The sequence below is a fragment of the Danio rerio genome, chromosome 25 (assembly GCF_049306965.1).
Source record: "Danio rerio strain Tuebingen ecotype United States chromosome 25, GRCz12tu, whole genome shotgun sequence".
Lineage (NCBI taxonomy): Eukaryota > Metazoa > Chordata > Actinopteri > Cypriniformes > Danionidae > Danio > Danio rerio.
The window spans coordinates 20467267-20492500 of record NC_133200.1 but is presented as its reverse complement, the minus strand read 5'-3'; the positions used below and the strand labels follow the sequence as shown (position 1 = coordinate 20492500).

The following is a 25234-nucleotide window of genomic DNA, read 5'->3' as shown; positions in this document are numbered from 1 at the left end:
TAGGAAGTGGTCTATTGTTCTTAGTTCTGGTCTTACTGGCATATAAACTAGTAAAACAGAAGTAAGGCATTAGGGGAGTGAGATAAAAAGCTACTTGACGGGCCGTGCCAGGATGGAGGTCTCCTACAGTCACTCAGTGCATTTAAAACAGCTTGATTCAGAAAACCTGAGCAAAAGCCAGGATGGAAAAATTTAGGAAAAGTAGTGAATGTCGCACTGTTTATCAGCGACCTGAACCTTAGCATTTATAAATATTACAGAGAAATATTGTGCCACTATCCAACTTGATTTCACAGTAGCCACTGATTAAAATTCAACTTACCAAGTCCAGAACATTTCCTGTGGCACAAACAGTGAACTATTCTTCTTTAGAGAGAGAGACGGGGAGAAAGAGAGTGTACGTGTGAACGTTTAAAAGGGTGAGTGAATTAATGACGTCATGTTTCAAATCGGTTCCAAATTTCCACCCGGAGTACAGTAGCTCAGTCAGGCGGAGTAAAGACTTGGAGAAAGGGAGAAACTCCTTTTGGAATGGCTTAAGTGATTTGCTCAGTCCAGTCAGTGTGCCCTAGAAACATTGGATTAGGAGAAAAAAAGCAAAAAACTGTGCTTTTTAGGAAGGAGTGGGCAACTCTAGTCATGGGAACCCAAGGTCCTGTTAAGGTTTACGCCATCCCTAAGCCAGCACAACGAAAAATACATAATGTGTGTCTTCAGGATTGCTGGAATATTACAAGCAGGTGTGTTTTCAACTGTCATCTGTCACACTGACTAAAAATCTAAAGCAAACCATGAGGAAATTTTCATTTTTACATGTGCTTGTTTTGCAATTTACACAGATTTAGACTTTGAAGAGACAGAAAATTTCACTGGAGCATTTGAAAGTTGTATCTGTCAGCTTTTGAATGCTGTGTCAGCAAGATGATCAGTGAGCAGAGACATGGGCAAACTAATCAGCTGACAGATGCAGCTTTCTCCAGTGTCCATACTCTTGTAAACTGGTCATCAGTAAAGCCAATCACAGTCATCTCTGTTGGGCCACCTATTATGAACACCTAACAACTGCATGATCTCAAAGCTTGACATAATATTTCAAAAACAGTGTTTTCTCATTAAATAAAGACACACAGTTGCATGAATAATAATTATACACCGGTGCACCATTGAATCCTCACAGCCCTACATTGTCATCATAGGCGATACCAACCCCATATATTTTTAAAACCCAGATGATTATAGAATATTAAGGGGAAAAGATAAATACTAGCCACTTGTTAGATACAGTGAAAGCTAACAGATGCTAACATTGTGGTAATGGAATTAATAATGAAATTTGTAGAGTGTTTCATGACCCTTTTAAAAGGGATAATTCTGTCCTTTATTTACCTCTGGGACATCTTTGTACCTCATTTGCCTAGAAAGTAGATGGTGTCAAACTGGACTCCTAAAGGTTCACAGTCCTCCAGAGTTTAGCTTAAAATCTTAATAAAACAATCCTTATCTGACAGATCGGGTAGTTTGATTTTTTTTTTAAAAAATTACAGTACATGTGTAAAGTAGTGCAGGAAATAAATCAGGGATAGGAATCTCGTGAGATTTAGTGATACATTGCCCTCTGAGTAGCTCTCTCTAGCAAGAGAAAACATGTTCTAATCATGTTAGTGTCCTTATTAGTGTCATTCTAAAACTAAGTTCTCAAAATTGTCCACTTTCAAAAAGCCCTTCAGTATTAAACATTTAGAGTGCAAGAAAGTTGATTAGTGTCACACACTGTGTCCCATTCAGAAGAACTCATCCCTATGCCCTAATCATTTTAAAGCTGTCATCCTTGAGCTAAGCTCTACAGCAGGGGTGCTCAACCCTGTTCCTGAAGATCCACCTTCCTGCAGATTTCAGTTGAAACCCATCTGCCTGTATTTATCCAGTGCTGTTCATGTCCCAATTAATTAGTTCAGGTGTGTTTTATCAGGGTTGGAGCTTAACTCTGCAGGACGTAGATCTGCAAGAACAGAGTTGAGCACCCCTGCTCTACAATAATGGCCCTCCAGGAAGTAGTCATCCCTGGTTCTAACTCATATACTATTGTACTAATGCATGCATTTTAGGGGTTAAGAAACAAAATTGTGCATTTAAGACAGGGCAACACTGCATTGCACAAACACATCTGATCAAACTAATCAGTCAGTCAAGGTTTCTTGAAAACCACAGACATGTGAGTTGGAACTGGACTAAAAGTAAACTCTGCAGGGCTGTAGCACTCAAAGAAGAGTGACAGATTAAATCTCTGATTAAAGTTGTCGTACCACAAAGCTGTGGTTCCCCATCCAGGTCCTGAAATACCCCCAACTCCACAAAGCGTGTGCGCATATAATAAAATACATCAGATTCATTAATCAATTTAGTAGAGACTCCAAGACCAAAAAATGATTGTGTCAGGGGAGGGAGACATCCAAATGTGAACTACAGGGGGTTTGATCAAGGAACACTGTCATTTATTTCTTCTGTCAGTGTATACTGTTTGGCTGCTTTGTTATATGCTTCACTGTCAAACATTAGTCAAACGTGCATGATGCTGAATTATTAATGTAAAAAACTGTTTCTATATTTCTTAAGGTGAAACATGTCTTTGATTTGGCTCCTGCTGTATATATGCACCCATGGCATTTCTGGCATGATATTATTTGGAGACATGGCTGGTAGGTAAAATATTGGTTATTTTTGTATTGCAATTTTTATTGCTTTAATAATTTAGTTTAAATTATGTTGTACAGATCAAGACAGCACCCTCAGTGTGAGCATCCCTGTGGAACAGCCATTGCGTCCCCTACTTGGGGGGAGCATGGTTATCCCCTGCTACTTTCAGGACATCACCCTCCAGGACCCTGGCACCCTGACCTCCCCTACCAATGCCCCATTGTCCCAGCGTATTAAATGGAGTCATATCCATAAGGGCAAAATATCCCTTATACTGGTTGCTACTGAGGGTCAGGTGCAGGTTGAGACAGAGTACTTGGACAGGGTTCATCTGGTAAACTACCCCATGGTGCCAAGTGATGCTACCATTGAAATCTCAGAACTCCGTTCCCATGATTCTGGCACCTACCGATGTGAGGTCATGCAGGGGATTGACGATAACTATGATTCGGTGGAAATGCAAATACAAGGTAAGGCACTTTAAATCAAGCCCAATTATTTATTGCATAAAGAACTGAAAATGCCATAAATAACTGTTAAATGTCATGTTAAATGGCTCAAATCTTTACAGGCATTGTATTTCACTACCGAGCAATTTCTACCCGATACACATTAACCTTTGAAATGGCAAAAGCAGCCTGCATTCAGAACAGTGCTGTTATCGCAACTCCAGCACAGTTGCAAGCTGCCTATGATGATGGATTCCATCAGTGTGATGCTGGCTGGCTTTCAGACCAAACCGTGAGGTGATGACAATTGTGTTTAACTGCTTGATATGCACAAAAATATAGTATTTAAGTAAAATAATCAACATCCCCTTCAACTTTTCTAAAGAAACAAACTCATAACTATAATAACATTGCATGCATTCTGCTTAGATATCCTATCCATGAACCAAGGGAGCCTTGTTATGGAGACAAAGATAATTTCCCAGGTGTTCGAACATATGGAGTCCGAGACGTCAATGAAACCTATGATGTGTACTGTTTTGCAGAGAAAATGTCAGGTACCTCAGGCATTTCCAAACCTACATGTATCTTGTTTGTGTATTTGTGCTGCTGGGTTTTACTTAATGGACTCTCCTCATCACCTAGGCAGAGTGTTCTACTCTATGTCCGTGGAAAAGTTCACCTTTGCAGATGCTGAAGACCAATGTGCAAAGTTAGGAGCCCAATTAGCTACCACAGGGCAGCTGTACCTAGCATGGAAGACTGGCATGGATGTGTGCAATGCTGGCTGGCTTGCAGACAGGAGTGTGCGGTACCCTATAAATATAGCTAGACCCCAATGTGGTGGGGGGCTTTTGGGAGTGCGAACAGTTTACCTGTTTCCAAATCAGACTGGTTATCCATACCCAGACTCCCGCTATGATGCAATCTGTTATGAAGGTGAGCACATAGATCGTAATCAATATTATAGATTTTTGTAAAATATGTCTGCTAAATAATTTACATATCCTACTTATCCTAGTTCCTCATTAAAAGAATAGAATATAATTAATATAAATCATTTTCGTCATCTTCTAGTCAGTTGTATTCCTTCTAGCAGTGACCTCTTTATGATATTGACTAGACTAGAAACTTGAGCATCCAATGATATCTAGGTGTTTTTGTGGTTCAAAAAACCCAGTTCTCACATACACTCTGTTAATTATTTTGCAGATAAAGAAGATAAGGTCTTAATAAAGACCACGCCATTTCCAGAAATATACACTACCACCGAGTCAGTGTTAACAGTGGCTACAGTTACATCAAGCTCTTCAGATTATACAGAACAAGTGACCACTGAAGGAGAGGTCCGTGGCCAAATATTGACAGATGAGCCTTTTAACACAACAAGCACAGAAAGTCCCCTATCTCCACCTCTCAACATAACTGATGTTGAGGAAGACATCATCAATGTGGCCACAGCTCCACCTTCCCTGGAACATGCAATTCCCAGTATCAATGTCACTGCTAGTAAGTGGACTTAATCCAATGTGTCTTGAGATGACCACATTGCAATCAGTCACCTGCACAAATGAAGGACCAAGTATTTTCAAAAAGTTCCTAGGACATTATAATTCTCTTTACTGGGGTCCGTTCTTCGTACGTGGATTACTCAATTAGCTGGATTTGGATATTAACAATTTGACACGATCCAGGATCGTTTCGTTCTTCAAAGCTGATCTGAGAGTTGTTGTCATAGCAACAGTTCTGCTAGGGCAAACTTGATCGGGAGCAGGTTCAATTCATATAAACAGGATTAGATCGGCTCAGATCAAGCAAAGATAATACAGAAAGTATGTACCGAATTCTGATATTTTCTTACAGTAGTAGTTATATACACTTGGGAAAATGGTACATATTTTTTAACTATATATATATAAAGTTATAGTCATTAATAAAATAAATAAAGTTATACATATTAATAAAACTTATGCAATCTGCACCCTTGAAATGAAAGTACAAAGACTGCCACCTGGTGGTGCAAAGAGAAAACTTATTGATATGAACTTTTTAGATCGCTTTAGTACAAATTGTTTATGATAGAAATGCACAATATGTGACTTTTTTTTTAAAGCAATAATACATTTATGCAGTTATAAACATGTTTTGATAGTTAATAGTGATTTGATGCTTCACAAAAGTTGCAGACGCCTTTACCAATATCAAAATGCTTTTGTAAACAACCAGTTATTCTTTACACCGATTAAAAAACGTCTACTATAATATAGACAAAATTTTCTAAATGTAGAACTAAATACACTGATATGCACTGAAATACATGATGAATACTCTTGACACAAGAAAGTGTAAAGCCTGCAGCTCACAACAAATGTGGAAGGTTATTGCGTGTCATAGTTAACAAACGGTTTACTACTAATTTGATGTAATTTTGCTCACATGGATAATTGAATAATATTCAATTATCCATGTGAGCAAAATTACATCAGATGATGTCATTACGCTGCTGTGCCGTCAGCCAATCGTTGCATTGCTGATCATGATTTTGAGGATCGATAGATCTGTCCTTCACAACACACGCAGTGATCTCAGATCAGTTTATCCAGACATTCTAATCTGATTCGCGAACTTGTTTGAAGAACCAAATTAGCAAGAGATCAGTTATCGAGATTAAAAGATCCAGGATCTGCCAAATCATCTTAGACCATTTAAGCGAGGTACGAAGAACGGACCCCTGATTTCGAAATAAGCTGTTACTTTCATGATAAGACAACAACTTCTTGAAAAGCCTCTTAATAAATATGCTCATATTTTTCCTTGCCCTAGAAATCAAGGGAGTGGTATTCCACTATCGTGCTGAATCTGGGCGCTATGCTTACACTTATGAGGAAGCACAAGATGCTTGTCAGAAACTGGGAGCAGTCATTGCCACTCCTGAGCTCCTTCAGGCTGCTTATGAAGCTGGCCTTCATCAATGCAGTGCAGGTTGGCTACAAGATCAAACTGTCAGGTGAGCATATTTCTACAAAGTGCAGCCCTTTATTTTGTGTCTCTGATAAATTAACTGGTATCAGGGCTCCAATGTATGCATATTGACACTTCCTATGTTTAGATATCCAATTGTGCATCCTCGAAAGAAATGCTCTGGAGATAGTGAGGATGTCCCTGGTGTACGCTCTTACAATGTTAGGCCTGCACATGAACAATATGATGTGTACTGTTACATGGACCAAATAAAGGGTGAGTACTATTTCAAGTTATAAATGCTATTCATGACAATATGGTAAACACATTATTGTATGACATCACTGTTTGGTCTGTATCCTTTAGGGGAGATCTTCCATGTGAGCTCACTAGCTGGCTTTACCTACTATGAAGCTGTTGCCCATTGCAGAAAACTGAGTTCTACTCTTGCCTCAACTGGAGAACTCTATGCAGCGTGGAATCAGGGTTTCCACAAGTGCAGCCCAGGATGGCTGGCTGACCGCAGTGTCCGCTACCCTGTAGGTAGCCCAGACTTTGATTGTGGTGGAAACAAAACTGGAGTCCAGACAATTTATGCCCAACCAAACCAAACAGGCTCCCCACATCCATACTCAAGATATGATGCATACTGTTTTAAAGGTATAACAGCTCAATGCGTGTTTGTACAAGTTTGCAATGACAGGCAAGCCAAGGTGTTGATCTCAGATACTTAACTGTTTTTCAGCAAATCTGTCTTTGGGGTTTGATGAAGATATGCTGAATGCTACAGACATAACAATGCTGCAGAGACCTGGTATCAAATGTTTGATAGTTCTGCTTGATACTGCAAATCTTGACTGCATCACATTTAGGTGTGCTAACTTTAAATGATTTGTGTTACAGTTCATCCAATTGTCCCTCCCTTGTTTGTGGACATGTCTGGATCTGGATCTGGATCTGGATATGCATCTGCATCTACATCTGGATCAGGCTCAGATTCAGCCTCAGGCTCGGCATCAGGTGTTCCTGATTCTAGTTCCGGTTACATTTCAGGAAGCGGTATAGCCAGTGGTAGTGCATCCGGTTCTGGCCAAAGTGGTGATGGATCAGGTTTCCTTGTGAGGTACCAAGAAGGTACAGATGCACTCATGTGGTCTTCTGCCTCAGGTAGTGCTTCAGAGGCTAAAGATGGCAGTGGTAGCGGTATTATCATTACTTCGGGAATACAATCAGGGGACCAAGAATCAGGAGAGGAGTCTGGACACTTTGCAGTGGCTAGTGGTCTTCCATCTGGACTTGGCAGTGGAATTAGTGGTTCAGGAACAAGTGGGTTCTTCAGTGGTGAAGAATCAAGTGGATCAGGCTTCTTCAGTGTGTCATTTGTAGACACAAAAATGATTGACCTTACTGCAAGAGCCTTTGGAGAGCAGGAATTGTCTGGTTTTTACACTGCTGAAAGTGGGTTTCCATCTGGTTCTGGATCTTTTTCTGGCTTTGAAACTGGTTCTGCCATTGGATTTGAATCAAACTCTGCCTTTGGATCTGGTTCTGGCTTTGAAACTGGCTCTGCTATTGGATTTGAATCAAACTCTGCCTCTGCTTTTGGATCTGGCTCTTCCTCTGGATTTGAATCTAGCTCTGCCTTTGGATTTGGATCTGGCTCTGCCTCTGGATTTGGATCTGGCATTGCCTCTGGAATTGAATCTAGCCCTGCCTCTGCATTTGGATCAGGCTCTGCTTCTGGATTTGGATCTAGCTCTGCCATTGGGTTAGAATCAAGCTCAGCCTCTGGCTTTAAATCGGTCTCTGTCACTGGAACATCAGGATATCCTAATCATCCTTCAGGCGAGGTGTCTGAAAACATTCAGAGACAAGATGGAGAGATGATTATTTTTACAGATGATGAGGTCACTGAGTTGACGTTAAGGCCCACAGCTGGAACAGAACAGGGTCGTGGATCGGTAGAGATCAGTGGTGAGGGCAGTACTCCAGAACCTTACACAGAAGATTCCATATCAGTTTCAAATAGTACTTCACATGAATCAAATGACCTCCTACCAGAAAGAGATGAGAAAATTAGTGTCACCATGGAGGCTTTTGATGTGACTGACAAGTCACCTCTGATTACCACCCCAACTAACATCCCTGTACTCACCACTCCATCTTCAGCTTCACTTCAAATGCCAAAATCGACAATGAATCCATCTGTTAATGAAGGTAATAACTCAACTACAATATCTTACTTTTTATTATTTTACCGTTGTACAGAATCTACATTATAAAATTTGAAAATTAATCTTTGGCAGCTCCATTTGACCCCTGTGATCCAAACCCCTGTGGTCAAGGTCTATGTTCTTTACAAGATGGAGTTGCTTTATGTCAATGTCATTCAGGATTCAGTGGAGAAAACTGCTCAATGTGTAAGTGAAAAGTCATTTATAGAACATGTAAAAGCTAACCATTCAAATATGCCATGATTTTCAAACCAGACATCTTCATTTCCTTTGTTTTTTTACTGTCTTGTTACTTCCTATGAGTAAGGGTATAATTCAAAGCCATTTAATTACATTAAATTCTAAGCTTTTAGAGTGAATATATGTTGACTATTTACTACGACATTTAATGTGGACAAATTTTTTCTTACAAATACAGAGTGTAGAAAGCAGTGAAACGCATAGGCAATGTGTGAATTGAGATGCAAGCCACCCCTTTAAAAATCCCTTTTCTCTTCTGTGTTTTTAGTGGTACAGGGATGTGCTGAAGGGTGGATGGAGTTCATGGGCAGCTGTTACATTCATTTTGATGAGCGTGAGACTTGGACCAGTGCTGAGCAACACTGTCAAGAGCTAAACTCTCACCTAGTTAGCATATCCTCCCAACAAGAACAAGAGTTTGTAAAAAGTGAGTCGAAAGTCATTTCTAATACAATTTTGTACCTGTTTTGTGATCTACATGAAAGTGCTTGTACATTTCTGTATGCTATAGCTCAAGCTCAAGATTATCAGTGGATCGGGCTAAATGATAAGGATGTGCAAAACGAGTTCCGTTGGACAGATGGAAGTCCTTTGGTGAGACCAACTTCTTCTGACATTGTCCCACACGAAGTGACGTATTTGACCTGAGGCATCTAAATTATGTAATTGTTTCAACCTGTGCTATTTTTGTTTTATAGGAATATGAAAACTGGAGACCCAATCAGCCAGATAATTACTTTAGCACAGGAGAAGATTGTGTTGTAATGATATGGCATGAGAATGGCCAGTGGAATGATGTACCTTGCAACTACCATCTTCCTTTCACTTGCAAGAGTGGACCTGGTAAGAAGAGGTGATAGATGAGAACTTCACCGCCAACTCGATTAGCTATGTTAGCCATTAGCCTATCAAACCAGCTACATGCCAAGTCATTATTTCAATCATTATGTTGTATTGTTATTATAGTGGAGCTACATTACTATTTCCAAATTTATTTTGCTATTATGTTTCACTATTTTTATTGTAGTCACATGTACAACGCCTCCTGAGGTGCAGAATGCACGGATGCTTGGGAACAGCAAAGATCGCTACCCAGTTAATTCTTTCATTCGATACCAGTGTAACAGTGGGTTTACACAGCGCCACCTTTCTGTGGTGCGCTGTTTACCAGATGGTCAGTGGGAAAAGCCTCGAGTGGAATGCATAAGGGGTAAGTATTTACCACACATACTAAAATACAAAGTTTTAGGAGAGTTGTGACCTAATGCACCCGAGTACTGCAAGGACCCATAATTCCCAGTACTGAAAGGTGTCATGGCAGGAGTAGGTGGGGGTGGGAAATCACTGCTTAAAGTTATGCTTTGTGGAGTAAAGTTCCATTTCAAATATCTAAAAAGTCATCTTTGCAAATGTTTTACCTCCCTCAACAGGCATAGAAAACAACAGGCTAAGGAAAAGATCCCTGTATATACGTCCCAAGGCAGTCAACAGTCGGACGTGGAGGAAGGTCCTGTAAAGAAAAGTACACACACACTTCAAAACATCCAGAGGACTATTATTAATAAAAATTATCTGTACAGAAGCCTTATTTACACAGAAGAAAACCTCAAGAGAACAAGCTAATGTATAATGACAAACTTCACTGTAGTCCACCTGGCTGATTGGTTTACAAGTTTACTGCTCAGAGCTCTGTTGGGGAGAAGAAAGATAGATATCTGGGTTTATTTAAATTTATTTAAAAAGAATAGTATTTCTCCATTTTTTGTACAGAACTGCTGAGTCAGGAATGATCTGGGGCCTCATGTATCAACGTTGCGTACGCACAAAAACTTTGCGTACGCCAGGTTTCACGCTCAGAATCGCTCACGTTTGGATTTACTAACAATGAACTGAACGTGGGAATGTCCGCAGCTTCACGGCAGCTTTTTGGCAGGCGTACGCACATTTTTTGTGCGTGTCTGTTTTATTTCCATTGGCGACTCCTAGAGGCAGTTGTGTTAAATTCCTCTCTACAAAGTGTCTGAGCCTTGCAATGGCAGCTGTATGAGACGGGTTCATCTAGCAGGTAAATAAGGTTTCCATACCATACAGTTGAGCAGCTAAACATTAAAGCACAATTTGCAGCGGTCGCCTGTTTTCCCAATGTAATCTGAGCTATCTACTGCACGCACATTGCTATAAAGACACTATCTGAAGATGAATTTGCATTCGTGAATCAGAAACATTTCTATTCAATAAATGTGCAAATTAAATATGATGCACAGACTTATTAATGATTCCTACTTGTCTTTCTTGTGATAAATAGTTGGCAAAATCTGATATGTAGCGGGGGAAAAAAAGAAGAAAGAGTTCATCAGACGCTGGATTCGAGCCGAGTTCAGACTCGAACGTGTCAAAACACGACTGCATGCGTCTTACGAGCGCGCCACTGACACTGTTAAGAGTACTGCAACATTTTACAGATATAAACCAGACTATTTATTTTTTAAATGCACTCAGTGCGATGTTCAAACTCAACTGTGTTAACCGCATCAGCTAAACTCTCCCACTCTATTTTTTTCCTTTTGTTGTTAATTCCGGAGAACAAACTTGCAAATAACACCGCTTTTCTCCGGCCTACCTCCGAAAGCAGCACCTCCAATTCACATTCTGTTCAAAGTTTCTCTTTTTGCTTGCTTTTGACATTGCTTTTTCGTTGGGTTTTTGCATTAGCATAGTCATTAGCATATTCATACGGGGGAGGAGGCAGGGAGGGGTTTTGTGCTCGTGCATGTTGCGCTCAGTTTCACGTTCATTCAGATGTACAAAAGAATATGCGTGAGATTCGGCGTACGCAGTGTTTCATACATCTGAAATTTTTTCTGCGTACGCACATTTACAGCTTTGTGCGTATGCAATGTTTTAGTATGATTTCCACGCAAGTCTTCGTACATGAGGCCCCTGATCTATGAAGAACAGACAAAATAGCACAGAGTGCTCCTTGAGTTTTCAATTTAACCTATTATTACGTACATATCATTTAGTTCTTAAAGTAAAAATCAAGAATTATTCAAGGAAATTATTCTGCATTAGTGCAAACATTTTTAAAGGTTTCCCCGGTGATGCTAATGCTTACTTGTATGAACATTACCTCACCAACAATAAGCATGGTTACTTCCTGGTTTTTAATAAGCCAGCTTGAGCATTTCTGGTGATTTATCTGTTTTCAAGATATCATTCTATACAAGCTGCCTTCAAGATCTGTCTTGGGTCAACAATCCAAAAGAAACCAACTATAAACAGTGTTGCGCACTAGATGAGAAACACAGCATGCTACATCACTTTTTTAAAACTTTAACACACTGTGACATCTGTGGCGGTAGTCATCTTGGAGATATTTGAACTATATTATTGCTAGAAGTATTTAACAGACTAGGTAATGTTGAGCTTTACAATATTCATGCTATTAAAGCTACCTCTGAAAATTGAAGATACCGCAACTCTGACAAGTGATGTTTCACTGGAAAATTTTCAGCTGGCTTGTATTACTTCTGAGGTACTTTGGAATGGTCCATGCATACAGCAAGCTTGCACAAACGATGATCAGTGTCTATTTTCGGAGTGGTATACTTGTTACTTACTGAACCTGGAACAGTATATACTCCCAGCAGACACAGGATGTCAACATGACATCATATTGGCGTTGTATCCCAACGTCGGACAGACACTGCATTTTGGTTACTTTCAAATGGAACTTAAAAACAACAACATATCAATGTCTAATGAGGTTACAGCTTAATCTTGTGTGGACGTTACCACTATAACGTCTATTTTGGTTGCCATACCTGACAAATAAATGTCAATATTTGACGTCAAAATGACGTTGGTTTAGATCAGGGGCGCCTGCAGGATTTTATTCCAAGGTACGCACAAATCCAGCACCGCCCCACCCCCTTCCGCCAATCATGTCAAGAAACACTGATGCTTGCTGTCAAAGGCTGCATTATTCAAGGGCATATGTTAAAACATAACTTGTTTCCTTTTTAATTTTAATATTTCGCTGAAATCTAAATGTAATAAGCACATAAGTACCAAGGAAAAATCAGATGCTCAAGACATAATCTTTAAAATTATGACATATTGAAAAATTTGCCAATATATGACAGAAAATTGTGAGAAAATACAATTAGAGAAGCATTAACTAAATCCTTTCCACTGACCGAACAAACTCGGTAGAACAAACTGGGTTGGAAGTGTGAGACAATTCAAAAACTCGTGAGAATGGAGATGTCTGCTTATTTATGCCAGTCTGTCAAATAAACTTGTTTAAAACACCTTGAAGGGTAGCGGTTCGGCCGCGTAGCAGGTAAATCTGATCTGTCTGATAAAACAGTTCAGGTGCTGTTAATGAGACTGCAGTCTCCACCCCGTGCGGGAAATCAGTATTTATCTCATTAGTTTTAGGCCTTTTTTCCAAATGTCTCAATTAAGTTTAGCTCAATTTAGTTTTAAAGAGCGTTTACTCATTTTAACCTTGTTTCAAACAATAGCTATCTAATGGTGATTTTTAGGTGCGGAAAAAAAGCCAGTAAAACTAAAGCCAATAGATTTCTTTACCCATCTCCCACCATGCAAGTGCATACACACTTTAAAACACACACCTTTTTTGTTGTCATTCCTTTTTGCCTTGTCAATATATCGTATTGTATACTGTTTAATAATCATTTTAAATTATGGAATAAATAAATTTAAAAAGCGGCATTAAATCGCGCCCTCTCATGGTAGGTCCGCACAGTGCGTACAGCCGTACGCCTGCAGGCGCCACTGGTTTAGATCACTTTCCAACACAACCTAAAATCAACAAAGTTAATGTCATTTCACATCATTATTGGACATCATAGATTGACCTAAATCTAACCTAATATTAACGTCTTATGACGTTGTGTGTCTGCTGGGCTGCCAAGAATGTTTTGAAAACGAAAGGTAAATTAATAGGCAATTGCATCATCACATGACATCACACTCTGCATATGAGTGGTGTCAACAGAACTTATAATGCATCAAAAGTACAAAGGTATGCAATTCGAGACACAGCCTAAAAACTTTTTAAAGGCCGCTTCCCAGTGCGCATGGATCTGTTTCCCATGTACTTTTGCTATTGGTTATAAAAACAGCTTTTTTCTCTTGTTCTTTGTAGAAGCACAGTAAGAGTACTCTGGAGCATTTTTATTGCTTAGAACTAATGTTTGCATTTGGATGTATTAGGACCAAGCTTACTTTAGCTTAACTTTGAGGTTTATATATTTTCATGTGGTAACATTGGCCTTGCATTCCTTGTTATTTTTATACAATTAAAAAAAAAAAAGAAATCACAAACGGTTGTAGGTAATATTGGCCCTACAAGCATGCACAGATCTGCCAGAAATACTGTACCCTTCGGAAAACTTTGGCTTACAGTTTTTCAACATACAATACTATGATTTGGATGCAATCCTTATACTATTTAAGACCTTCCTGCTGATTTCAACTCCTACCTTGACACACACACCTGAACCAATTAATTTGGACCTGAACAGCACTTGGTAATTACAGGCAGGTGTGTTTGATATGGGTTGCAATTGAAATCTGCAGAAAGGTAGATCTTTAAGCTGCAGTCACACTGTACTTTTCTCCCCATAGACTTTCATTCATACGCAGGCTAATGCGTCAGACCAGAAACGTAAGGTCGTGCGTCATCTTTCGCAGATCGCTGCGTTGGAAAGTTCAAGCTTGGTTAACTCTGACCTACAAAATCACATCACTTGAGTGCGTGAGACAAATCGAGGATCAAAACATGACCTCTCTTGACAGAAAATTTAAATATGCAGCTTAAGCTGCAGTCATACTGGAGTTTGAGCTTGTGAAATTCTTTCGTACAGCGCTGCGAAAAGAGGCGGGATTAAACAAGATGAGTAGACAATTAAAAAAGCGAGCAATTCCTGTAAAGAGAGGCTATGTTTTGATCCTTGATTGGTCTCAAACAGTGAAGTGATGCAATTTTGCAGGTCAGTTCACCAAGCTTGAACTTTTCAACGCAGGTATCTGCAAAACTTGTCGCATGACCTTGTGTTTCCAGTCTGGCGCATTTGCGTGCGTATGAATGGAAGTCAATGGGGACTTAAGTCCAGTGTGAACGCTGCTTTAGAAACAGGGTTTTGTCAACCCTGATTAAGACATGTAGTATGCAAATTGGGACAAAGTCCAAAGAAAATTAGGTATAATGAACATGACAAAAGGCTTTAATGACCACAGCTGGACGCAATTACACTTAAGTACTGTAGTATTTCAAATTCATTAATTAAGATGTCTTTTTTTACTTGTCTTGTGGTTTGTTGTAGTTTAAATGTCTTGTATCTTTCTGTGAAACTGTGAAAGACAAATTCCCCAGCTTCTTCTAGATCAGCTTGCATAGTATACAAGTGTTCACTCAGATTAGAAAGACATCATTTCCAGTATACAGTAGCTGTAATGATAAAACTATATTTGTGACAATTCTGTCAATGACCTTACTGTAATTCAGTAGCATTTATTTCATGTGCAATCTATTCACTTTTTCTTAATTAACTCACAAGGCAAGATAATTCGACTTGACCTTCATAATGAAGTCATAACAGTCTTTTAGAATTCCGTACCTATCAAACTTTGTATATGTCTGTACCCATATGCAAATGAGTGCACAAGAACAAAAGAGATTTAACATGGTCTCAAAACATATGTTTACCTAATAAGCCAATACACAAAATGTCCCTAACAGTGATTGACAGAATTGCTCTGTTCCCGGCAATGTCCATCTTGTGCACTCTGTCACCATCAGCTCAATGCTGAGCTCATACATGTACCCCTGAAATAAACAGACTAAATGTGTGTGAATTAAAGTGTTTTTCAATATCATCATCTAATTCTTTTAAAGAATCATTCTTTTCCACACAACGCTGGTTTTGTTCTAGTTTAGTGATGATTTTGTTCAGTTCTGAATGTTATAGAAGGAAATTATTCACGGTAATCATGCAGCGTAGTCAAAACGATTAGCTTTTATCATTTTTAGACAACACACACGACATCAATATTTGATGTGCTAAATTTAATTGAATAACCCTGATTCTTCTGACTATTTGTCATTTTCTGAAGAAAAAAAAGTAACCGAATAACATTATCACACTATAGAAAACTGAATATGCTACTCAAGCTTATGCCTATCAAATCCAGTAAACCCATAGAAACTGAGCATTGTCAAGTGTTTTCTAAAATAGCCGAAAATGTTGAGGCAGGTCAAAATGGGACATGGGGAAAACATTACAAACTTCTAAAAACTTAATTATACAACAAACAACAAAGTACCTACTTCATGACATTTTCTCAGGGGGAAATGAGAAGCTAAAAGTGTATGAATATCCCACTCTTACCTAAAACTGTGCATCTTTATGCGTTTAGCGAAGTGGAAAAACCAAACTGAGAAAACACTGCTGGCTTTTCATGTGCTTTTCCTCCCCTGCCTTCCATCCATGTTTGGGAAGCAGGTGTAAACAGGGCATATCCTTGACGCCAATGGATCATGAAATCCTGTGGAAAGGGTGGCATAATCATTAGACCTACCCACCAAATCTGGTTTAAAGAATAAACAGCTTAAGTTTGTTTTTGAATCTTGTTGATTTAGCTTTACTGCGGGAACTCTGACGTATCTACAGTAGCGCGCCCTCTGTTGGTCACGTATGCAAATCCACTGTCGCGTTGAATCACACACTGGGTGGCATTGTGGATGGAATTATTTCTGCGATGGAAGTATTTTCATTCATTGATTTCAATGAATTAAAGAAAAGGAAAAATGATATTGTCTCAGTGGGCAGTCATTTTATGCATTCAATAAAATAAAACAAACAAACAAACAAACAAGCAAAAAGACACAAAAAAGTATCAAACACATTGCTTTAAGCTTTTATTAATCTGTATATACAGATTGTATATCTCTGGGGTCAGAAAGTTCCTAAAAGATAAAACTATCCTGAATTATAATGCTAATGTGTTTTTTTTATAAGGAAAATGGAGGTTATTGCACTGTTAATTGCAGAGCTTCTCTATTTAAAAAAGAAGGGGAAAACCCTGCATGTTTTGAAAGAGATCAAGCCTCAGATAAGAACAAGTCATGCAAAAGCAACCTAAAAGTAACTTACTGCATTACTTTACATTAAAAGTAACTAAGTAGCACGATTAGTTACTACTTTTGTATGTGTATGGGTATGCGTTTTGGTATGTGTATGCATTATGCTTATTCTTTAGATAAGCTACTAGTTACTTTGAAGTAAAAAAGAAATTTTCTATTGTTAATATTTAACTTTTTTTTCCATTTTTACCATTGACTTTTGAAGGTAAATGAAGGTACACAATTGTTCCCATAAAAAAAAAGATACATAAGTGTTGGCCAACACCTTCTTTATAACAATATCTCTTTAAATAACTACTGCTGAAGGTGATTTTATGAATAATTTCCATATTAAAACAAGAATCATCATTTAAAAGCATGACTTTAAAGAAACTCATAAATATTACTTATTAAGTTCTTTAATACGAAAAAAAAAACGATAGTAAACTAAACATTTAAGGCGTTTTTAATGCACATTTGTTAGGCATTTTCTGATAAATACATTTTTATTATTGATATGCACGTGAGCTGGCAAAAGTCCAGCTTATGCAAAGTGTTCATGCAGACATTATAGTACTGTAAAACCAATCAAACATTATGCATATCTCGTTACAATACTATTGCATAATTCAATTTCTTTTTTAAAATATAGTTCATTAAATTAACTTTTGAGTGATCACAAAGGTCTTATCTTGCTTTGTATTGTAGGAGAATGTATTTCTGTAACATTTTTGTGAAAAGTGTTGTGAAATGATATGCACAAATAGATATTTTGATTTATGTTAAAAGATATTAAATAAATGTATTTAATGTTTTAGATTTACTGAAAATAAATTGAGGTATTTTGGATATAGCAAAATGCCTTTTAATAGTTCTTGAAGAAACACATTTGACACTATTAAGGTAGAAACTGTCTTGTCACTGTAGTGGTACCTCCATAGATCAGATTTGTACTTTTGATGAAGGTACGATAATGTATCTGCAGGTTTTAAAAACCAAAGATAAATTTTGGTTTCCCATGGTACAAATCAGGTCCTTAAAGGTGCAAACTGCAATGGTTCAAATTAGTTTCTTTGTCTTAAGGTACAATTCTGTTCCATGAAAAGGCACTGCCCCCATGACAAGGGTTTGTACCTTCTTTGGTACAACATATACTATTTTTTTCTGAGAGTGTGCAGTAGTTTTTAGATTAAATATTAAATATTTGAAATGTCTCAAAGTAAACACACATACACAATTTCAGTTGGTAAAAAAAACTATTTATTGAATTTATTTTACAGGAAATTGAGCTTTTTGGATGAAGATGTCTCATATAATAGTAAAAAGTCATGCATATAAATGCGATACCAGTAGATGTCACTGATCAGCTGATTTCAATCCATTAAAATTCGACATATCTCAAGCAAATGGATCATAAATGTTTTTAAAGATAGACCAATCACCAAATTTATGACTTAGCCTTAAAACACGATTCACCATTAAACCCTCTTATGAAAAATAACCATTGTTTTACTAAAAAGGAAGCATGGCTTTTGCAATTAAACCACAAATTATTAATCTAACCGTAGTTGAACCATATTTGTTATAAAACTGCCATTATACAAATGGTAATCAATACCCACACACACACACACACACACACACAAAATTAAGTGTTTTTATATTGTACTATTTTATTAATAAAATCATGATTATTTTCATAAGGGATGGAACAAAAGTGTGCTTTACCCTTCATGTTTTAAGTTTTGAATAAGTAAATCAGCGCTGAGAATGTAATTTTGCCAAAAAGTAGAAACATTTTAGAAGAATTTCAGGACATATCATATCAAGCCAACATAGATATGTATATATAGATAGATGCCACTTTCGACAGCCATCTTTAAACAGTCAATGTGCTGCTACTCACAATAAAAATCAATGCATTTTCAAAGAAGCTAAAACATTGTGCAGCTTCTTTTTGTAAAAATTACATCTAAAGGGTAGGATCACCTAAAAGTGACATTTATGTCATAATTTACTCATCCTCCACTTGTTTTAAACTTGTTTGAGTATCTTTCTTTCTACTGAACACAAAAGAGATTATGAAAAATGTAGAAAACCAGTAGCCATTGACTGAAACAGTGTTTTTTGTTCCCAATATTGATGTCAATGGTTACCGGTCTCCAACATTCTTTGTTTTGTGTTCAACAAAAGAAAGATATTTATAAAATGAATGAGGAAATGGTCATGTTTGGGGGAACTATCCCTCTAAATTACACAGTGTTTTTAAAATATGTAATCATACAATATGATCTCATGTTGTAGTATGCTAACATTAGTTTGTTATAATCATCAGTTGAAGTCTTGTATATTGTTTATTAAGTGTTATCAAGTGTTTACCGACTAACTTTGACCATTAGCATATAGCTTATTTAGCAAGCCAGGCTCATTCTGAATACGTACCCCTATATACATTTCTGGAGAAAGCAAAATAAGTTCCAGGAGGTAAGTTTTTTTTTTTTTTTTTCACGAATCCACCAGAGGCTGCTGTGAACGCTTTTTCAGATCTCAAATTCCTCTGACGAGTGCCATTTGCGCCACTGTTGACTCACTGACTTGCTGACTGACCAATTATTCTTTGGGTTTTGTCTCACCTGCATTCTGGAACCATTTTTCACCAGTCTCAAACCCCGTCATCATGGTTGACTCTGCTCTGCGTCTCAAGTCTGCCGACGTACGTGTCAAGCTACCGGTAACTGGTAACAGCAGAACGTCCATATGGTAATAGTATCAGGATGCAGCCTTTATGATGCAAGCTGAAATTGCATCACTCAGCAATGCAATGTCAGACGCAAGGCACTCAATAGAGTGAATGATGTCACTGTGACGGGTGGGGTTAGGTTAGCCCATTAAAAAGCATTAGATGCAGCTCAGATTGTACTGCACCAGGTCTGCATCCAGACCCCTCTCCCATATGGAGGTAAGAGGTCTGCTGGTAAGCGAGAAAAGGAAGTCATACCGCCCCATTTCATTCGTTTTAAAGATGAAATGCAGTCATACGTAGCTCTGGCTACATAATTCATGATCTCCAGAAATGTATATAGGGCCACATTTTCAGAATGAGCCTATGTTGTTATTTAGCATCCCATTTAAAAGACCCTAATGAGGCATCTATGTATACACATCTATATCAAATAAAGACACATACAGTAACAAACACAATAATATGATTCGAATATCAGTAGTGTAGAAAAAGTACTAAACTGTCCCATTCCACAGAAGTGTTTATACATATTACATGTATTATAGAGTTTACCAGTGGACTTTGTAGCAATACACGCCATGTTTTAAATGTTTGGGAGGAAAGCCAAAACTGCGCACTCCTGGTTCTGATGTACCACAGTTCATCCTGGGGTGAACGATCGGGTAACGTACACTACCATCAGCCAACCAGCCCGCGTCACACTGATCCAATCCCACGAACCTCCAGGCGGCGTATAACTGGCCAACTTTAGCAATATGACCTCCGTCGGTCTGACAGGCCTCCACCGCCTCACTGAAATTTAGTTTGATGGGATGCTGCAGAAAGTAGACCTCACCTGAAGTTGAAGAAAGATATAAGGTAACTTTTCACGTGATGCTAAAAATTCAGCTTTAAATGACTAGAATTAATTTATTAATTATTAATATTAATACAAAATAAAATATTAGAATTAATATTTTAAATATTAAATAATAAATATTAGAATTAATTTATTATATTAATATAATAATATTCTAATATTCATTTTAATCATAGGATTTAATTATTCATTTTATCTTAATTTAATACTATTTTACAACTTTGTCTTTTTTTCTTCATGTTTTATGTATAAAACATCACTAAACGAATCGAATGCCAATCCAAGACAAAATCTAAATACAACTGACATATCAAGGCGAACAGCTTTTAAATATTTGCATGACTGATTCAAATGGAAAAGTTCATGAATTCTTGCTAGCAGGTTCATCCAACTTGTCAACATCAACAAATAGTCATAAAATAAAAACATTTTTCAGAATGAAAATTACAGCCACATGTACAGTAACCTTAGGAGAATCTACCAGGAAATTTCATGGAGCCAAAGCTGGAAACAGTTGGACACTGAACTTAAATGAATCTTCCTCAGCTAAATATATACAAACATGTTACCTCTTATAGATGCAGTGAAGCAGAAGGCATCAAACCGGTCTAGATCTTTGTCTCGAATGCCATAGCTCCGTACACCAGCTGCCATGTTGGTGCCTCCACAGGCCACTCGGGGCACTGAGACAGGATATTGAGCCGTCCCATCAGTGAGCCATCCAGCGTTACACCAATCCAGCCCCTCTTCCCAAGCAGCAAACAGCTGTTCAAAGGTGGCCAGGTGTGCATCCTGCTTCTCACAGGCTTCTTTTGCCTCGTGATAGTTCATCAAATAGCGCCCCTTGGAGGAGTAATAGGGGAACACCACACCTGTGGAGTGCAAAATGAGAAATTGACGGATGCTCTTTATTCTGTTGCTTTGAGAGTATTTTGTAGACCTATAGTCAATCAATTGTTTGGCAATTATATTTTCTATATAATAATCTAAAAACAAACATTTTATAAAAATGTGATCTATAGTTAGGTTATATATGTGTGTGTGTGTGTGTGTGTGTGTGTGTGTGTGTGTGTGTGTGAGCAAAACTTTGTTATATTCTGTAATCTTTTGATGAGAAAGCTTTAAATTTGGAAGACAGACATTTGTAGAATAAAACAAATATTATAAACTTGCTTAAATCCTACTAAATTTGAGGATTTTAAGTAAAAAATTTTATTCATTCATTTTCTTGTCGGCTTAGTCCCTTTATTAATCCGGGGTTGCCACAGCGGAATGAACCGCCAACTTATCCAGCAAGTTTTTACGCAGCGGATGCTCTTCCAGCCGCAACCCATCTCTGGGAAATAAAATATTTTACTTGCTAATTAATTATTTTATAAATAATTATTTCACAATTAGAAAATAAGAATGCATTTCCAAACTAAATAATTTGTGTAATTTAAAAACCAACACATTATTTCATAACTTAATCATATAAATAGGCCTAATTGTTAGTAATAAAATCCAAAATGATATATTTTGTTTGATGTGCTAATTCTACATTTTATGTTTATGTTAGGTGGCGCAGTGGGTAGCACGTCAATATGATCAACTTGACCATAGTGTGTTAGTGTGTGTAAATAAGTGTGTATGGATGTTTCCTGATGGGTTGCGGCTGGAAGGGCATCCGCTGTGTAAAAACATGTGCTAGATAAGTTGGCGGTTCATTCTGCTGTGGCGACCCCTGATTAATAAAGGGACTAAGCCGAAAAGAAAATGAATGAATGAATGAATGAATGTTTATGTTAATATACTAATCATGAGCCTATATTGATAAGAGTATTTAATGTTATTAATAATAATAATAGCCTATAACATCTATAGAATTGTAGTGGCTGTTTTAGTGTAAAGCTAATGAAGGACGAAAAGGTTTTTTTATATGACTGACCTCGAAACTTCAGCTGCATGGTGACGCTCTCGTCCTCCAGACCATCTATAATTTCGCACCGGTAGCGGCCGGTATCGTCGGACTGTAGCGGGTTGATGACGAGAGACGCGTCGCCCGGAGCGCTACGCCGGAGCCGCACGCGTCCTTTGAAGTCTCCGTAACTCCGGTGACGTGTGCCGATGGCAACCATGACGTCATGTTCCTGGCCTTCGCCGTTCACGGGCTGCCAGAACCACTTGACCCGCGTCCTGCGGGGCGCACTGAGCGCGGGCTCGTAGCGGTAATGACACGGCAGAGTCACGTTACTGCCCTGAACTGCTGACACCAGAGTCTCCGGGGATTCAACATGAAGACGGATCTTGTGTAAGTAAACTAAAACAAACAATAAAGGCATGTATGAATATGTGAAAAATTAGTTGCATTTTAAAGCTCATTTCTCATTTTATTAGTTTTTTTTAGTTAATTAAATATAATTTTAAACATAAAAAAGCAAAAGATTTTTAAAAAGCAGAATAAAACGTAATGCATTTTTGAAGAATATAGGCTAGTCAACATTTAAAGCGCATCAAAACCTTTCTTCAAAGTTGTCTCAAAACTATTGAATTCCTATTCTCTAGTCTTCAGACAATTTTGAAAAGGTTTTTTGATCCACTTCAAATGTTGACTACACCTCATGGGCTATTCAAATATATCCAGGTTCATATTTAACCAAATAAAAATACATAGGAGTTCTTTATAAAATATTCTTTATTTGACTCAGTGGTTCCATGAAAAACTTTTAACATCCATGGCCACTGCAAAAAAATATTCTTAAAAAATTGATATTATATTTTTAGGAATTTGGGGAACCAAAAAGTTTTTAGGCCTATAGCCTATGGCATCACAGTGAAGGCCACGTTTTGGCTGTACAACAAACCTTTATTTCTAAGTGCAACACATAAATAAATAAACATACTCTCCCCGTTGCCGTTGCTGTTTCCATTTCCAACTATGTCCTGATAATAATAGCCATTGGAGAATCGCTGCGCAAAGCTTCCGAGGACCAGGTGAATAAGAAGAACCAGCAGATGGCGTACAATCCACATATTCACAGTCTTTCCCAGTGTCCCGTACACTTCCAACAGGATCCTTGAATTTTATGACAATGCGAGATATATGTAAAAACAAATCAACAAACAATTCAAACGCAACATACGTTACTTATATGGAAGCATTTGTGTACTAAAACAGTGATTTGATTTGCTCGTCATGGACTGGGTTATATATCATCAGCTTCTATAAACACTAAGTTGCTGCTGAATAGACGAGAAGGAAAAGTAATAAGGATACATCAAGCCTACATCAAGCTGTTAAACATTACGCGACATTTAAAGAAGTTGTAAGACAGTAATAGACGACAATGATAAAACTTAGGCTACAAACAATCAAATTAAAAACACAAATAGGCAAACTATAGCCATGATGACCGAGCCCGCATCGATTCATTTAGCAATATAGTCAACGTTCATAGAATCGTTAACAAACACATTTATCAAACAACGAAGGCATTTTCGCAACTTACCAATGTCAAATAGTTTCTCAGGCTCCTTTTGCTACAACTACCCTGTTCATCGTCCGAGGTGAGGAATAATAGTCTCTCTCTCTCTCTCTCTCTCTCTCTCTCTCTCTCTCTCTCTCTCCTTCCCTCTCTCTGTAATAATATTGTGGTGACGTCACTTAGGCATGTCTTTTGAAGTTCTCCAGCTCGCGAACAATAATAATTGTGGGGTCTACAAAGCAGTCGAGCTGCCGTCCATCATCACGGTATAATTTTACAGCACAAGGTGAGTTGATGGTTTCCCAAACCTGGAGCTTCATGAGTTCAAGGTGGAAGCCAAAATATATGCACTCATGTCTCGTTATGCGGGTTTAACACACAAAAAAATCTATTCTTATAATGGCCGGAGTGAATGTCTATATACTACAGCTAGTATAATACTTTACATTTTTTACATCCAAATGCACAGTTATAAATAATGTATGTTTAAGTGAAACAAAAGACTTGATTAACCTTGGTTTAACTACCAAAGGAAAGAAGCGTAGACACACTAGTTAAACCATTGTAACCACATTCCCTGTGCCTATAAACGATGCACCAAAAACTACACTTTCACTAATTGCTTCATTTTCATGAGAGCATAATCTGTAAAATAAATGTTTTTTTTTTAACATACACAAACAATCAGTCAAAATTATGACTTAATTTATGATTTAAAAAGTTGAAATGATAACTAACTTGATATCATGAATATTTAAAGTTTAAATTGTGACTTCAAAAGTCATAATGATGAGATAAAAATGTGAATTTATGATTAAAAAGTAAAAATTATGACAAACCCCTTTGGCGTTTTTTTTTTTTTTTTTTTTTTGTTTCCAGAAAAGGACGGCATGGTGGCATAGTGGTAAGCACTGTCACCTCACAGCAAGAAGGTCGCTGATTCAAGTCCTGGCTGGGTCAGTTGGTGTGTGGCATGTTCTCTCTGTGTTTATGTGGGTTTCCTCTGGGTGCTCCAAGTTCCCACAGTCCAAATACATGTGTCAACTGAATAATCTAAATTTGCCGTAGTGTAAGAGTGTGTGTGTGTGTGTGTGTGTGTGTGTGTGTGTGTGTGTGTGTGTGTGTGCATGGGCAGGGGCAGATTTAACCAATAAACGAGATAAGTGGCCGATTAGGGCCCTAGGAAATCTGGGGGGGCCCCAATAAATATCTATATTTTTATAATATAATTATTGTTTAAAGTATAAACTATATATAACATCATTTTCTATCATATTTTGTATAGTGAGAGAACTTTTTACATAAATATTATTTAATGAAATATAATATAATAATGTAGTGTTATGTAATAACAATTTAATAAAATATCCACCACCCCCAATCATAGAGCAGTCCAGCAGTCAAATTTATTAAAAATGTAGATTTATTATTTTTG

General features: G+C 37.7%; 2 protein-coding genes across 2 annotated transcripts in view; one reads left to right on the top strand and one right to left on the bottom strand.

The window, feature by feature from the left end:
- The window catches only part of acanb (aggrecan b), a 16864-nt gene extending 1374 nt beyond the window's left edge, over positions 1-15490 (top strand). The window contains exons 2-18 of the mRNA XM_068217527.2: positions 2614-2696; positions 2772-3164; positions 3266-3440; positions 3573-3700; positions 3789-4082; positions 4356-4652; positions 5967-6150; positions 6253-6380; positions 6471-6764; positions 6850-6918; positions 7008-8321; positions 8411-8524; positions 8847-9005; positions 9090-9172; positions 9277-9421; positions 9606-9788; positions 10009-15490. Of these exons, the coding sequence (XP_068073628.2) occupies positions 2621-2696; positions 2772-3164; positions 3266-3440; positions 3573-3700; positions 3789-4082; positions 4356-4652; positions 5967-6150; positions 6253-6380; positions 6471-6764; positions 6850-6918; positions 7008-8321; positions 8411-8524; positions 8847-9005; positions 9090-9172; positions 9277-9421; positions 9606-9788; positions 10009-10094 (4122 nt within the window). The 5' untranslated portion in view covers positions 2614-2620 and the 3' untranslated portion in view covers positions 10095-15490. The remainder of the gene's footprint in view (positions 1-2613; positions 2697-2771; positions 3165-3265; positions 3441-3572; positions 3701-3788; positions 4083-4355; positions 4653-5966; positions 6151-6252; positions 6381-6470; positions 6765-6849; positions 6919-7007; positions 8322-8410; positions 8525-8846; positions 9006-9089; positions 9173-9276; positions 9422-9605; positions 9789-10008) is intronic.
- Positions 15491-19229: 3739 nt separating this feature from the next.
- On the bottom strand, positions 19230-23865 carry hapln3 (hyaluronan and proteoglycan link protein 3). The gene is given in 5 exon segments (NM_213101.1): positions 19230-20311; positions 20905-21207; positions 22263-22634; positions 23218-23390; positions 23824-23865. Coding segments are annotated over 4 exon segments (1092 nt in total). The 5' UTR covers positions 23348-23390; positions 23824-23865; the 3' UTR covers positions 19230-20024.
- Positions 23866-25234: the final 1369 nt, after the last annotated feature.